Source organism: Spea bombifrons, chromosome 11, assembly GCF_027358695.1.
Source record: "Spea bombifrons isolate aSpeBom1 chromosome 11, aSpeBom1.2.pri, whole genome shotgun sequence".
Lineage (NCBI taxonomy): Eukaryota > Metazoa > Chordata > Amphibia > Anura > Pelobatidae > Spea > Spea bombifrons.
The window spans coordinates 18,473,491-18,490,295 of NC_071097.1; the positions used below are offsets into that span (position 1 = coordinate 18,473,491).

At 37.9% G+C, this 16,805-nt stretch overlaps 1 protein-coding gene across 5 annotated transcripts in view; it reads right to left on the reverse strand.

Moving 5' to 3' along the window:
• Positions 1 to 16,805, reverse strand: part of MYPN (myopalladin) — a 54,957-nt gene that overhangs the window by 7,563 nt on the left and 30,589 nt on the right. For 4 of the 5 annotated variants that reach the window (XM_053451048.1, XM_053451045.1, XM_053451049.1 and 1 more), the window contains 11 exons: positions 11,141 to 11,316; positions 10,471 to 10,522; positions 8,933 to 9,056; positions 8,654 to 8,725; positions 7,463 to 7,604; positions 7,081 to 7,104; positions 6,294 to 6,410; positions 3,966 to 4,320; positions 2,885 to 3,391; positions 2,246 to 2,390; positions 169 to 396 (listed from right to left, as the gene is read on the reverse strand). In XM_053451048.1, the coding sequence (XP_053307023.1) occupies positions 169 to 396; positions 2,246 to 2,390; positions 2,885 to 3,391; positions 3,966 to 4,320; positions 6,294 to 6,410; positions 7,081 to 7,104; positions 7,463 to 7,604; positions 8,654 to 8,725; positions 8,933 to 9,056; positions 10,471 to 10,522; positions 11,141 to 11,316 (1,942 nt within the window). The remainder of the gene's footprint in view (positions 1 to 168; positions 397 to 2,245; positions 2,391 to 2,884; positions 3,392 to 3,965; positions 4,321 to 6,293; positions 6,411 to 7,080; positions 7,105 to 7,462; positions 7,605 to 8,653; positions 8,726 to 8,932; positions 9,057 to 10,470; positions 10,523 to 11,140; positions 11,317 to 16,805) is intronic. The other variant, XM_053451046.1, reaches the window with a different exon arrangement.

The window sequence follows — 16,805 nt, forward strand, 5'->3', positions numbered from 1 at the left end:
AGGTAAAGCAATATACATTGCAGATGAACACTGCATAGGCAATGACTAACCCTACATTCACATATTTGTGGAAAAAAAAATGTCAAGATCTCCCTGACTTATTATTTTTTTAAAAAATGGGGTTTTATTTGCTCCCCCTTCTATAATAAGGCTTTGAATGAAACTTACTTTTGGTATCGGTATTCCAACCACTTTGCATGTAAATGTGACTGATGCGCCTTCTACAACACGAAAATGCTTGAGTCTCCTGTCAAATATTGGTGCAATGCACTTTCCTGTAGGTATCTCATCGTGTTGCACTTCATCATCTGATTCATCCACTGGTGTACGCTCCAGGCGGAACTCAATTTCATTCATTAGCCTCTGCTCAAAACTGGAGATTTTATATTCCTGCAGCTCATAAGGAAATTCATAGTCAGTAGATGTACGTCAAATGGAAAATAGCCTTACTGTTTTGTACAACTGCATTTACATTTACAGATATTTTATTACTTTGCTAAACTGGTGCCACAGGCAAGCCCTCTGTATGTATTTCACTATGCAGTTGAATGAAAAATATTTTTGTTGCATTTTAGCATTTTAGCCATGAAAACATGCCAAAAACTTTGTGAAAGTGCTACACATGCATGACCTATCTGTTCCGCTGCTCTGTTCTTCATCTACTTCTTTGTGGAAGTACCATGCACGTTTTTTTTTTATTGAAGCCCCGAGTTCAGTGCTTTGCTGTGAAAGAAATAAAAAAGTGGCAAAGTGCCATAAGGCCACAGTGGACACTAGGTCCCCTTCTTCATTTTCTTCGGTCCATCCCTGAAAGGGTTGGGACCACTGGAATAATCAGTTGCAGGAGGGAGGCCACTGAAAAGAGCTACCCAACTCCACTCCTGACCAGAAAAAAACTGACTTTTTTTAGGGGACCTGGCTCCACCATGGCTTTTCATTGTAAAAACACGTACCTTTGGCTGGTGTGATAAAAAAACTCTAGTATGCACTGCACACCTAGCCAAAAGGCTGGGGCTAGTGCATTCAAAAATAAAAAGTGATGGAGCGGTCCGAGGTGCAAAAGGTGCTTACCGGCATGTGACACGATAAAAAGTGAAGTGCGCTTAACCTCACACATTCACACTGTGCACAGCGCACAGGGGACCTAAAACTTCCTCGGGGCTTCATGCTTTCCCAGCCCTAAGGCCAGAGGACTAAGCTTTCCTTCTCTCACAGGTACTCACTTGATCTTAGCCATGCACATCCTCTACCATGATTGAATGATTTGGGTAGAGGGTGTACCCCAGAGGCTTGGGACTTTTGCTTGAAATAGCCTCCCAGTGAACTTTTTCAAAATGGGGGAGCTTCCGACCACATACTCTCTCCCAATACTCTAATCAGGGGAGAGGATGTACCCGGAAGCTCTGCCATTTTGCGGAAGTTCACCGGGTGGTCATGTCCCTGCCTTGTTGTCCACCAACAAGCAGTAGAAGAACTTTTTTGAAGAAGGAAAAACTTTTTGTAGCATTGAAAGAAGACAGAAGAGAAGAGGCAGAAGATACAAGATCAGAAGCAGATTTACGCGGCATGGAGACAGACTTCAGCAGAAAGGGTAGGGAGATATTCTGAGAGCATGAGAGAGAGTGAATGAGAGTGTGAGAGAACGTGAATGAGAGAGTGGATGAGTGTGAGAGTGAGAGAGAAAAATTTCAACTAAAATTCTAAACACTTTGCTTCACTTACAGGGTTTTGTTTAAATTGCCAAAATATGCGAATTGCCATTTGTACGAATCCGATTGCACAAGTCTTTTAATAACTAAAGTGGTATCCTAAAGCTTATGATCTTTCACCATTGGCCAATGTACTTTAACTTTAATTGCTTATGAATTTGTAATGCCGTTTCTGTAAAAATCTTCATTAAAGGGGAAATACCGATACTTTTTTTAAACTAAAAAACAATTTTCAGAAATATTGCACTTATATTTGCATGTAAAACTAGGTTACAGTTTTATATATGTACATGTGTATATATATATATATATATATATACCACTGTAAAGTCACGGCTGAACATTTCCTGTTCATAGTCACTCATGTGTAATAAAAACCGTAAAATATCAATGGGAATATAAATAAATTGATGAGATGAATTCATAGGGGTGCCAATAGTTGTGGCACACATATATTTAACAATTTATTTTTTTTGGATAAACCTGTGTTCTGTGAGTATACATATACCTTCATTAACATTGTATATATGTAATACCTGTTGTACATGTCGATATTGTGTGACATCATCTCTAAACGAAAGCTTTCTTTCTAACTCTTGTACAACACTATCCTTTTTCTCACGGATTGGATCTTGTGAAGTAAATCGCACAGAATTTTTTTTCACAGGTGCAGGAACAGACCTAAAAGTGAAAGTAACAATAATACGACGTTACTCTGTGTATTCATATGTTTGTAGGTATGAGGTAGGTGCTACAATGTGTAAATATACCATACACTGCTGATGAGTTGAAAAGAAGTCCGGTTTGTAAGTTCACCATAACCAACTCATGTATGCACTCTCACAAAAAAGGAAAAAGAATATCTTACCTCACATACATTGCAGGAGAGCCAGGTTTGTGCAAGTGTATGTGAGTCGAAAAAAGCAGCCATTTTGCAAATTCATTAACCAGCATGTGGCAAATGCGATTTGGAAATATGTTTCAATATGCAACAAAAGGAGGATTAAGTTTCAGGTGAGGACATGCATGTTGTACAATAAATATCGTATTATTTTATGAGGGGAAGGTGATTTAAATGGAGGCATTTCGTTTATGGTTTGTTAATGTAACCATGAACTGCTCCAAACAATCTAACCAAAGGTGAAAGAAGGGTTGTGACTGTGAATGCTACTTACGATGTTGCACTTTTAGGAAGACCCATTTCGTTTGTTGATGTAGGAGTAGGAGGCAGTGAAGGAAGCACAGAACTAAGAAATGCAACAGGATTCTGAATCCGAGGAGGGGAGACCGGAGTGGGGGAGATAGTTTGTGCTTGGAAATGGTTCTTAGCAGATGGTGTAGAAGGTGGTGGTGAAGTCAAGAAATTGTAAGATGCCGGTTCATTTATGGCAGCAGATGGCCTAGTGTCGTGATATGTTTCAGGAGCACTTTCTGTGCTAGGTGTCCATGTTTTCAGCTGAGACAAAGTGTTGGGTGTAGATGCTGGGTATTTAGGCACTTGTGGATTGCTTGGTTGTTGGTACTGCAGAGGCCGTGTAAATATATACGTTTGTCCACCAGTAGATGAATTTTGGACTGCTGAGGTTTGTGGCGCATCTCTGGATAAAGGGTTTGTTGAGGGAGTCAGAATTTGCTGTTCAAACATAACCTGGTTATGGAGTTGCTGAAGCTTAACAGGGTCTCTGTGTAGGAGGCAAAAATGGAAAATAAATGTTAATGTTATTACTATGTTACTATTAGCATTTATATTGATGATTTAAAATGGTGTTTGCGTTACATTTGCAAGGCTTCAATGCAATGTTTCTAAACGGTAGCAAAATAAATGATCCATTTTTTTTTCTGGTAAAATGTGCACAATAAGTTAGTGAGCATTTACACAGATTCCGCATGTCACTATTCTGAATCAGAACGGCATTCCCAGAGGGGAAATCAGCATAATATACCATCCATGTTAAAGTTCTGTATATTTCTTCGTAAAGAGGCATTGACAAACCATAAGTTGCCACATCTTTTACAATCCTATTGGTGTTTCCAGAAATGTATGTGCTTTTATTGATCTAAACAGGAGCATCCTTACAAAATTTCTCCTAAAACTAATAGCCCCCCAATTCTACATAGATGTGTCCAACTCCATCTATTGATTTCCTTAAATCTGGCTGTATACGTGGTCCTGTATGGCTAAACCCTGGGTCCCATTTTCACACAGCCACTCATTCTAAAATGGGTTGCTAATAAAGTATAAGAAATTGCACTTACAATTTTGGCTTGGCAAACACTGGTGGAGGCTCCTTTAAAGATGCAGACAATGGCCCGTATGATTGGCCATTGAGCATATCTGGCACATCTGACCTAAACTGTTTTTTCACTGTGACGTTATCTTCTGATGAAGTTTCACTTTCTTTATCATCCTCTGGCAGATTGAAATGCACTCTAAGGCCAATTTTAGAACTTGGTCTTGGTTCATTGTGATTCACAAGGACGCCTTCTAATTTGGGCTTTGGGGGAGGTTCAGGCACAGTTGTTGGAGCAGCGGATAAGGGTTCCCGTTTGAAGGTATCAATATTCATTGTGCTTATAGTTATAGGCGTTTGGCTATTATTTTCTTTTGCACCTATTAAAAAAAACAAATATATATTTACTATTTTCATACAAGTACGCCTTAGTACATACAAACTATAGAGGACTTTTCAAAGAAAATGCTAGTTAACTCTATATTTGGCATGGCATATTGTCAAATATCAATACTTCTAAAGCATAGTTCTCTCTAATGGCTATTAGATTCCACTGCATAAGAGTAAGAATAAGAGAAGGGCCCTGCTCTGTACTAAGATATAACATATGTAACAGAATTAAACCTACTAGAGTTTTAATTACCGTAATATGTTAATAAATAGTTTATTCTACTCTATAAATTTGAAATATGGAAGTCCTACCTACGAAATGTTATCATGCCACAGTTTAAGGATACAACTCTACAAAACTGAAAGCTGAAGAAGGATTTGACATAGAAAGGAAGAACATTCACTTGGTATACAGCAGTTGACCAAAACATAAATGTGACTTTTAAGATTTAAAGCACAGCTGGAATTGAGTTGGGGAGTCATTTGTTAATCAAACAGTTAAGCATGTAGCAGCTAAGTATGGTAAGGTATCATCCTTTATAACTGGATTTCATGACACATGTGGCACCATATAAAATTCTGCAGAGTAAAGAGGATTACTTAGAGTGGCGAAAGAATGAATTTGTCTGTCACCAAGCATGTCTAAGAATTAGACAGAAAATGCTGTGGTAGTGGAGAAATAATGAGTCAATGGAAAAAATGTGTGTTTTTTAAGTACTATAATATATCACCTGACTGTATAGTACCATGTAGTAGCTTAGTTTCAGCCTTTAATTAGACTAATGTATTCAATATTTTTGTTCCTTAATATCTGAGAAGGAGTAGCTGACACACATGCTGCTGTAGAACTCCATATCTCATGATGTCTTTATCTGCTTTACTTTAAGAGTCCACAGTATGGTCTGGTATGAGGCAAGGTGGTACAACCAGCCTATGATTGATGTTCTAGCACTACGACCATCCCAACAATAGTTAGCAAATTAGTAGAATAGTTCTTGTGACATTACCAAATAGATATTGATGTCTCAGTCTAATGGGTTTTAAAGTCTGATTATTTTTATATTGTTTTTGATTTTTGAGCCCCATATCACTGTCCTTCACAATTCCCATTTACCTTGGTTTGGCTTTTCTGGGGGCCTAGTGCGTAAGAACATTACAGCCTAGCACATTGTGTTGTCACACTGTATGTGAGGAAAAGTGCAGCTTTGTAAGTAGCATACACGGGGAAATGTACCCTATCTACTGCACATTTACAGCACCTAACGGGGGGGTGAGCAGAAGTGAGCAGTATCAAACAGCGCATTTCCCAATTACTGTTTGCTTTTTTAACCTCAAAATATGTGAAAGGCGGTCCAAAAAAAGCAAAACAGTTTCTGGTTGTAAATCTTAGATATTACCTAATTAATCTGCATAATCATTAATGAATAAGGGAATCAAAAATATGAAATGTCAGGCCAAACTCTTGTTGAGATAACATTTGAATCTCTTAATCCATTTTTTTTCCTGAGCTTTATGTTACCTAAAACCATGTTAATGAGCTTCATGGATTGCGTATTTGCTTTTGTCTGGTATTAATTTGATGTCAATTAATCTCATTGTCCACTAAGCTTCCTATTGACCACCATGGAGTCTCCTCAGTGACCTCTGTCCTGTTTATGATCATCCTATTGTTACTAATCATGTTTAATGGAACAACCAATACAGCTCTGAAGGGAAAAGAATAGCCACTGTTTCAATTATACAATGAGGCAGCTGCAAACTTATAACCAAGTAAACAACAGGGAGCACAATCTGTTGTTTTACAGCTGTTTGTAAAGTTTGAATCCTATCGTCCTCCGTCCCACTGATACCCAAGAATGGTAGGAATTATAGTCCAACACTAACTGGATTCAGGTTGCTCGATTATGGTTCAAGAACACAACTCTATAGAGGAATGCAATTTGTGTTAATAATGTCTCCTTACCTCTCACATTTAAATACGCTGTGCTTGAGGTGGTGCCATATTTGTTGCTTGCAGTGCATGTAAACATACCGGCATCTTCGGAGAATACCTCTGCGATTACTAAAGTACATATCTCCTCTACAAAATGAACAACACAGCCATCTATAAATCACACTGATTGAATGCAACATTCACTATGTAGCACTCTAAGCCTCATCAAAATGATTCAATTAGCATTATCCTTCCCTCTGCATTACTTTGTCGAGTACTATTTTCATAGTGTAAGAGCAATAAATTATTCATGTATTTTGCATGTAACAAATTAACACTCATAACACACAATGCATTTAGAATTTTAAAAAAATGCAACAAAGCAGTAATGTGAAAGCACCCGTTTATGTGGCTAGATTGGCATTTTTGGCATTAACTCTTACCAATGTTTGCTCAGCTGGTTATAATGTTAATGTTATCAATCACCACATTTGCAATTTGACACTAGAAATGTATCGGTTGCATAATTCAAAATCACTGGATGGATCTGTTGCTTGTCTGATTTTTATAAATTAAAGCAAGCAATGTATGCATGCATTATAACACCCATCTTATATGTATACTACTTATTGTTTTTTGTGGGTTTACATGATTGTCTTTCAAGGGTCGACCAGTGCTGGACAAAGACCAAACACCAGCGCTTTACATACAGCCAATTAGTGAAGAGTGGCAAGTGAATAGTCTCTGAATACTGTGCTAAAATGATTACAGAAGATAATGAAAACTATTGGGTTGGGGTGATATTTTTATTACTTACCTTGTTCAGACATAGACCGTGGTTCTACAAGAAGAAGAATGAAGGATAAGTAAATCAACACATAAAGGATTAGAATAAATACAAAAACAGGAAAAGTATTTTGTTGCGTAGTCAAAAGTCATAAATGTAACATGATAAAACAAGAGCTGTGCAGAACCAGAGCAGTGCAGAGCAGCTCTAGTACATGTCTGTGCCTTGGAATACATTTTCTCTTTCTGTATATAATTTAGATGAATTGCATTTTATATTTTCAGTAGATCACATAAATCTGTTTTGCTCTTTTTGTATGTATGTGTATATATATATATATATATATATATACATTCTTCCACCTTTGTCTAAATTACTTGCATTTTTGGACAAAAAAAAAGATAAAACATACTTTTTTGTAAAATCCGAAAATCTGGAGAATCTTCAATCAGCGTTCCCTCTCTGTACCATTCAACTTTGGGAGATGGAGAACCCTTAACTCTACTTTCAAATACAACCAGCTGGCCCTCAGAAGTTGTCAAATCCTGTAGGGTCTAAAATACACAACAGAAATGAATAAGAGCTCAAAAGTAACAGCAAAGAGGACAATATAGAACAGAGAATTTTATGAATAGTATTGCATTAAAAATACTAGGATGTTGTCTGATAGTGTGTCCAGAAATTGTCCCCTCTCCATGCCCGAACATAGAGAACTTGTTGTAAAAGGAACATAGCTTAATAGTAGGTCTGCTTGTCCTCACATATGCCCCAGACATTTATAGAAAAACTGCATTGATTATAGCTTGCTCCATTGGTTCTGCTCACATTCTTCCCAGTTCTTACATACATGAATTCACTAAATTCTGTATGTGTTTTGATTTTGTGTTATGGGCACGTATTAATCTGTATCCCTAGGGAGTAATCATCCTGTTCTATTATAACCGATTCCAATTCCCGTGCAACCAACGTCCTACACATATTTGAATTTTCTATCTCAGCAAATGAAAGTAGTAAGTAAATAGCTCAATTTACTATTTCATAGCCAGTAATATCTTCTGTTGGTGAGGTTTAAATGCATTCGAATATAGGTCATATTGAGGATGAGAAATTAAATTAGTTTTAATTTCTTTTTGGAGCAGGGTAACCACCCAAAGAAAAGCTAAAAACATGCTTATTTATAAATGCAGAGTTTTTAAATATTAAATTATGAGTGTATAATCCTGTATAAAAGCAACTAGATATACCCCATAACGATTTACAAAATATTTCCAAATCATATTAAAATATGCTAAATAAAAAAAATACTAGGATGTTCTATTAATTAATTAATGTGTTCAATCTACTAGGAAAACACTTCATTATCACAGACTGCATTGTGGTAAACAATAGAATGTCTCAGTCTTAATCACAGAGACAATGACACTGGCAAATGAAAGTTTTACTGTATATAACACTGTTTAATGATCAAAGGTTTCATTTTTCCATGAGACTTCCCCTTTAAAAAAACCCCTATTTTAAAATGTTTCCTTTTTATAAGGAAGGAAGCATAGCAACTGTACGTCAATGTGCACAATATTTCTGAAGGTGATATAAGAAATATTACCTTTGTGAAAACAGGAGCTGCCATTATTGGCATCCCATCCAGTCCTTGCAGATAGGTGGGTGGACTTTGAATCTGTAAATTATTTTTTTAAATATGTATTAGTAAATACTTAACCAAGTAAGGGACTCATTCTTAATAATAATTATAAACAATACAATAAGAACAATGATAATAATAATAAGTTAATATTAGCATAGTGCTAAAAATGATAAAAGGATGCTCAGGAAGTTGACTCATTAAAGCAGATTATGGAATGAGAGATACAAGGAGCTTTTTCACCTGCTGTATAGTTGTCGGTTGTATACTTATAGGATGTGCACTGCTGGGAGGGGTATACAGTTCTTGATGGATAGTTGAATTAGATGTTTCTTTTGTAGCAGATGCAAAGCTTTCTCTGGGGGGCCTAAACAAGACAAGAGTAAGATTAGTTATCAGCCTATTAGATACATATCTTTTAGTTCTATGGCAAATGTGTGGTGCACTGGATTTACACAGCTATAACCTTCCAATGTGATTTTCCTTGGTGTGTAATCTGAATGTACATGCATCCGATGTAAGATTGAAGTAAAAAGAACTGAGCAACATGTGCAAACCTCCAATGCCCACTGAATCAATAAACAACCCGATGTTCATAATAAACAATGTGCTACATCTGGCTCAGGTAGCAGAAACATTCCATTGGTTTCTACTTATCCAGGCTCATAACAAATGTTGCCCATAGAACTAATTTTTGAGGGCTCAATCTACTAGACAAACACCCTGACTGCTTTTAATATGACTTGTAGTAAACACCAGAATTGACTTAATCACGTAGTCTGCTCTGACTAATGAAAGTCTCTAGGGAAATGGGAGCAGTGGTGGGAGCGTGAGGCCTTCACCTCGGTCGCGGTGCTGGCGCTTTATGAAGAGCGCTGGAATATGATGTCTTATCCCGGCACTCAGCAGTGAAGCTACATGCACTGCGACGAAGCAGCTAGACAGAGGCTTTGAACTCCAACCACAAGACTTCAGCAAGGCAAGTAAATTAGAAAAGTATGGGGTGGGCTAGATAGTGAGGAAGGGGGAGAGGTAGATAGTGAGAAAAGGGGGGTAATAAGAAAAGAAAATGGGAGGTACAAGAAAGGTGGCCGTTCCCATGGACAAGTCATTAGAGTCTGCAATATTGGGAGTTATGCTGTATCACCATCAGTGTCTGGCTTAGTACATAATGATGAAGGTTAGGGTGTATCACCATAAACATCTGGCATAGTATATAGTGATGGGAGATATGCCATGCCACCATCTGTGTCTATCTTGCTATGATAATAAGAGATACACTGTTCCACCCTCCGTGTCTGAATCATTATATAGTGATGGGAGTTATACTGCTGTGGTTGTGGTGATGGGAGTTGTGGTATACCACTGTCAGGCCCAGTATAGATATCGATGGGAGTTATACTGTACCAAAATCCAGTTAAATATAAATTGATGGGCGTTATACTGTACCACCCTCAGTGTCAAAATGTGAATAAATCACTGGGTTTGGGGAAATTTGTTTTACAGTTCTAATATCATAAATTCCATTGTTATTTATTTATCTACTTTCCTCAAAATATGCTCTGTAAAATGTTCTGTTCTTCCCTCCCGCGCAAAAAAAAAGAGCTTTGCCCCCTGTTTGTTAAAGGGAGGGGTTAGGAATATTGCCACACCCACCTGAGGCGCCAAAAATGTATTTGCACCCAGACGTCAGTGACCCTAGGCTCAACCATGTGCATTACTGTATATAGCATGGTATTTTTTGTTTTATGACAAATTAACTATGAAAAACACATACGTACTGATCCATGTCGGTTTTGCTTGTGTCACTTTCAGACTCAGAAGAAGATGCTCCTGTGCAGAAAGAAAAAAAACGTATAAATACTTCTTAATAACCTGTTTATTTCAGCTATAAAACAAAAGAATAACATAAAATATGTTTTCAATGAAATTATACAATATATATATATAATACTCTAATATGCCCTACTTCTGTGGGCAGTGTGGATCACGGGCTAGTTGGGTGGACCTTTTAATCTCAGCTAATATATTAGCAATGGTAGTGTGGTATTGTGATTGGCAAAATGTAAAATTTGAGGGTGTTTTTTTTTCCCATTTTCTACCTACAGTATAGTCTAGAGATGGCCAGAGACAGCAATCCAGTTGATGGTGAACCAAAAACCCTATGAACCCTATGAACCCTATGCAACCATTTTTGCAGCCTATAGGATGGAGGAGCATCGATGGATTTGCAGTTCACCAACATTAAGAAGGTCATCCTCACATTTTGGGGACTGATTCATGTTTATGAAACAATTATGATACGGTTGGTCAGTGGAAGTGTTTCCTCCCACAAGTAAAGTTGTTTCTGTGTATGATGAAATTATTTGGACACACACAGTGTTGGTGTTAAAAAGTGATAACTGTGGATTTTTTTGATCTCATATTATATTAAAATACTTTTTTCATCACCTTCTACATAAATCTCTGCAGACGTTGAATCAGTTCCATAAATATTGGATGCAAAGCAGGAATATCGCCCTGTGTCTTCTTCAAATGCTTCTGTGATAATTAAAGAGTTCAAATCCCCAGTTTTCAGGATTTGAATGTATGGAGAGTTTTCTAGTTCCTTTCCTTCACAGTACCACCTGTAATGTTAAAGAGATTTTGGACTCAATGCAATGTATGCTGATAATACCCAAAATTGATTTAACTTAATCAGTTATTATTGCTTGGATGAGGAGATGAGGTAAGGCAGGGTTTTATATACTTTTGCTTTTAGTTTAGTCGAGACAAAACTTATTGTACTCATACTAGGACAAAAATAAAGAAAAACTTAGAAACATTGACAAACTTAACAACATAGCAAAAGCTCCAACTGAAGCTGTGATTATAAAGTGTTAATCCAAGGGGATTTTCTAAACATAAAAGAAACTAAAAGATATTAAATGAGAAATTCCCTAGTGATGACCTACAACCTTCAATTAAATAATCTTATTATCCAGATCCTTCAGTCATCCAAAAGCCTTTATACTTAAGGCTAATAAATGATTTCTGTTCTGGTTAGGGTTAGAGTTTCATCCACAAAATCCACAAAAATGTTGCTTAGTCATAGAGAAGAATTGTAACCAACTCTGAACCAACAATCATAAAATATAAACATTTATTTATGTTGCATGTTAAACCATTAGCAGACCACATGCAATCAAGCCCATTCTACATAGTATTTAAAGAACACTACAGCCATCACGTGTACTTTAAGGCACTTGATAGCTGAGAGTTCCCTGCTGTTATGTGAAGGGGAGGGCTGGCACCTTTTGGACTGGAGAGCAGGCAAAGACAAGTAGCCCCATGCCTCCTTCAATGGTAACTAACATCATAGTTACAAGAATGTTAACTTCAGCACGGTAGGTAAAACGGTGTCTTTAATAACCACTGCAGTGTGGTTCAGTAAATGTACGGAACAAGCCGTTATTCTATTAAATCTGGAATACTTTTAACTGTAAATAGCACTACTTTGTTCTTTACCAATTCTTTATTAGTTTTCTTTCTGTTGAGTGTGGTCCATGTGGATAATTGTCCAATATGTCCAAGTAAGATGAAACATTTCAGATTCACCACACATTATAAAGGCCCAATCACCTCATCTTTCTCTGGAAAGAAGGTGTGAGTTGGCCCTGCATACATTAAAGGAGTCTCACTGATTTCACTATAATGCATAGTTGACATAAAATTTTCATCTCATACTATTTTGATTAAAGTCCTTTTAAATAAGCCTTTCAGAAAGGGGGAACCGTGTTGTGTGTCCACAATGAGTAGAGCTGGCTGGAAAAAAAATGCCCATTTTCAAAATAAGCAGAAATAATAAGTAATACTAATAAGTAGCACTTTCCAGCCAGAGAAAACTACCCCTAGAAAAACCCTGGTCAATTAAGTACATTTTGAGAAAATGTTGTGTGTGGTGTAACATCAGTCTAATGACAAATAGCAAAATAGTAAAAATAGGTGCATTATGTTACTTATCATAAAACCATCAGAACATATGGATAATCTGCCATTTCACAAACAAAAACCATTGGGTCTGCTGACTCTGTTGGTCTGTGGATATGCAGAATCCATGTGTGTACGTGGTTCATTAATGTATCAGCTTAGACATCATGCTCAGCAAAGCCATTAATGTTTGCAGCTGTGTGCTGAATGCTCAGTGTCCTTTGTGCGATTAGCTGGGTAGGTTTCTTATGTGATATCCAAATGTTTGTTGGATGAGTCTTAGTTTTTATCTGCAGAATTGGTCATTTGACTTCAGTGGAGCCTCGGGATAAACTAACAGACACAGCTGTCACCGTGCATCATGCCTCTGCTTGGAGCAATGTTTGAGCAGCAGTAAAATGTTTCCCTTCTTGTTTAAAGAAAACACACTAATTTTGTATATATCTTAGTGTCTTGTGGCACTTGACCTTTACACCAACAATGACTGATGACATTGCATTCTAAATACACAGACATTAATATGTAGTTAGTTGGTCCTCCCTCTGCAGCTATAACAGCTTTCCATACGAATTTGGAGTGTTTGTGAAGTCAGGCACTCATGCTGGAGGAGAGGGCCTGGCTTGCAATCTCCGTTACAGTTCATCCTGATGATGTTTGATGGGGTTGTGGTCAGGGCTCTGTGTGGACCAGTCAAGTTTTTCCACACCAAACTCATCCAGTTATATCTTTATAGACCTTACATTATGCTCTGGGGCACAGACATGCTGGAACAGAAAAGGGCCTTCCGTATTATCTTGGTATGCTGAAGGGGAAATACCAAGACATTTTGGACAATGCTTCCAGCTTTGTGGGAACAGTCTGGGGAAGGCCCTTCTCTATTCCAGTGAATGGAAGTTCATATAGCTGCAAAGGGGGGCATCAACTACATATTGTAATTAAAATGCAATGTCATCAAAGTCCCTGTTGGTGAAATGGCCAGGTGTCCCAGTCCGTTTGTCCATATAGTGTGTGCTAAAGATGTATTCAAATGGCCAAGATAGTGATACTTCACAGATTACATGATCAATGCGCACTATCCAACCATCCAGCATATTTTTCCACACATGACTATATCGCAATCCTTCTTTGGACATTTCACAGCTTATGCATTACTTCATATATATATAAAAGAGTAGCTAAGCATCAAAAGATATTTACCTTATCCAGAAGCTGCAGTCAAGGAGTACCCTTTAACTGCAGGTATTGGAGCATTTTAAGGAAAACTTTTGAAATAACTATGATAGGTAAAATGTTTTTGTTATGTTTTACTATTGTGATTTACTCTAGCTATACTAATGACAATGTAAAGATAGGTGAAATTACCATTCTTTTGCACTCTTTGTCAATAAATCAAACAGTTTCATTGTTCAATTTGTATTTCAAATTCACCTTAGAATATTTATATGTCTGGAAGAGTAAACAAAATATGAGATATATATTGGTGGTTTGCTTTATTCACTTTTAGAACAAGATAATTGCAATACTTTTCAAAGTTGTTTTTGGTGCAAAACCTTTTTTTTTTATTTTTTAAAACGGGTACTAAAAAGAACCTACAATAAGAAGATAGCCTTTAATAATGTCTTAAGAGCTTCCCATAACATATTTTTATGGTTCTGCTATTTTCTTAATAGAAAGCATTATACATAAAATATAAACATCTACAAAAAGTGCTGCGCAATAAATAAAAATAAAACCTAGTTCTTTTACAGTTTCATTTCTTGTAGTCTATCAGCCTGCCGGGAAACATTGTTTTACAAAGCATGATGGTTTAACACAGATGCGGTGAGTTAAGGTAAATCTTTTCTCACAGTTAATATATTTAATTATCATATATACATTGACCTGCCAATTTAAATAGTATCATGCCCTCTAAATGCAGGGCCGGATTAAGAGCATCATGGGCCTGTTGCTGAGGATTTTGGTTGTCCTTTTTATGGAAATAAATAAAATAGACAGAATAGACATAATCGTAACTGCTTGGCATCCATATGTACTGGACAAAAATGACATCAGTGCTAGGCAGATAATATAGGATAGAATCTTATGTAAAGGGATTGGAAGGACATCAGCACACTAATAAAAAATCCTCATACACATAATTTAGTACTAATCATTTTTTTTTTTTTATAAAATACACATATTGAAATAGAGTAAATGACACAAAACCCTTTCCTCCAATTGATTTCTGGGCCTAGAAAGTTTTGTCCTCTGAAGTGACTACAAATTCTGGATAAGTAAAAATTAACCAGTTCAATTTCTTCCTATAGAAAGTAAAGTGCACAGATGACCAAAAACATACACCAGGACAGGCTCTGCCACATAGACACCCAAACACACACACACCAGGACAGGCTCTGCCACAACGACACCCAAACACACACCAAGACAGGCACTGCCACACCGACACCCAAACACACACACACCAGGACAGGCTCTGCCACACCGACACCCAAACACACACCAGGACAGGCTCTGCCACACTGACACCCAAACACACACACCAGGGCAGCCTCTGCCACACCGACACCCAAACACACACACCAGGACAGGCTCTGCCACACCGACACCCAAACACACACACCAGGACAGGCTCTGCCACACCGACACCCAAACACACACACACACGCCAGGACAGGCTCTGCCACACCGACACCCAAACACACACACGTCAGGACAGGCTCTGCCACACCGACACCCAAACACACACACGCCAGGACAGGCTCTGCCACACCGACACCCAAACACACACACCAGGACAGGGTCTGCTACACCGACAGCCAAACACACACACCAGAACAGGCTCTGCCACACTGACACACATGTCTGGATGGGCTAAGCTACAACAATAAAAAAATGTATTTTCCAACTGCTTTTTGTTGACCCCTTTGTGGTTTTTGCGCACTTGGGAATCCCCCCAGACTGCCCCTCCCTTTAGTATTGATTTATGTGATGGCCCCAGCTGCCTCCCTTGTGTATTGATGCCGATGGCCCCTCATATGTATTTGTGCCCTATTTTCAGATAGGGGCCTGAAGCTGAAGCTCCATCAGCTACTACATTAATCTGGCCCTGTCTAAAGGCAACAAATCAATTTATAAATTACTGAATGTTATTTAAACAAATCAAGTAAAGCGGGGCTCAACAAATCTGTGCAGAACAGAAAAACTCTAGGTGCCAAAAGAATAGCATCACAGTATGAAATTATCAAAAACTATACTAGCATGTAAAGTAATCAACAGGAAAGTGTACCAAATACATTAATAAGAATCAGCCAATAAAGTAGACCTAGTTTGTCCAAATCCAATGGGGCTGGTAGGAGAGTTTGCAAGAGAGAAGAGATTGTAACTCTCGATACTTCACTATTCATTATAAAGTACCCACCCCCACAAGTTTTTTCAACACAAAGGGTTTAGGTGGCCCTGCACGGGGACTTCGAAGAAAGCTTGCTGATTTAACTATACATTATGCAGAGCCAGCCAAGCTGTTACGAGTGTGGGGGTGCACACTGGGGACACAGCTACATAAGGTATAGTGAAGTCAATGAGCTGAAACCGAAACTGCCCTTTCAACCTTTCTTTACTGAATAAACCCTAGTGGTTATTATACCATAACAAAGAAGGAGCGAGTACATAAAAAAGAAATTGCAATGCTTCTCCAGGAGTATTGAGTGCACTGATGTTGATATTTCTGGTCCCAGTGATGTATTAACCTTTAGGGCACTAGTGCCTAGGTACAATAATGGCACTGCGGAGCGCTGGGAAATGTTGTCATATCCTGGAGTGCAGTGTCTTAAATGTGTCTTTAAATGAAGTCTGTGAAGTCTGAGTTGAGGCGGCACAGCCTCCATAGCATAACTAGGCTGAATGGGGAGATCTAAGATTTCCCTTATAATCAGCCCACTGTGCCACGGGACACACGTGACACTTGTCTGCCCTCAAGTTTTGTACCAGGGACTGCTGCTCCATGGACCTGCCATTCGATATTTAGGGCTAGTAAGCCTAGTCAAGGATAACTCACTGGGACATCGATTGTATAGCAATAATACAAATGAAAAGAATAAAAAGTTACTGGGATGGGCGTTATGTTTTCTATGGCTCATGTAGGTTTTCT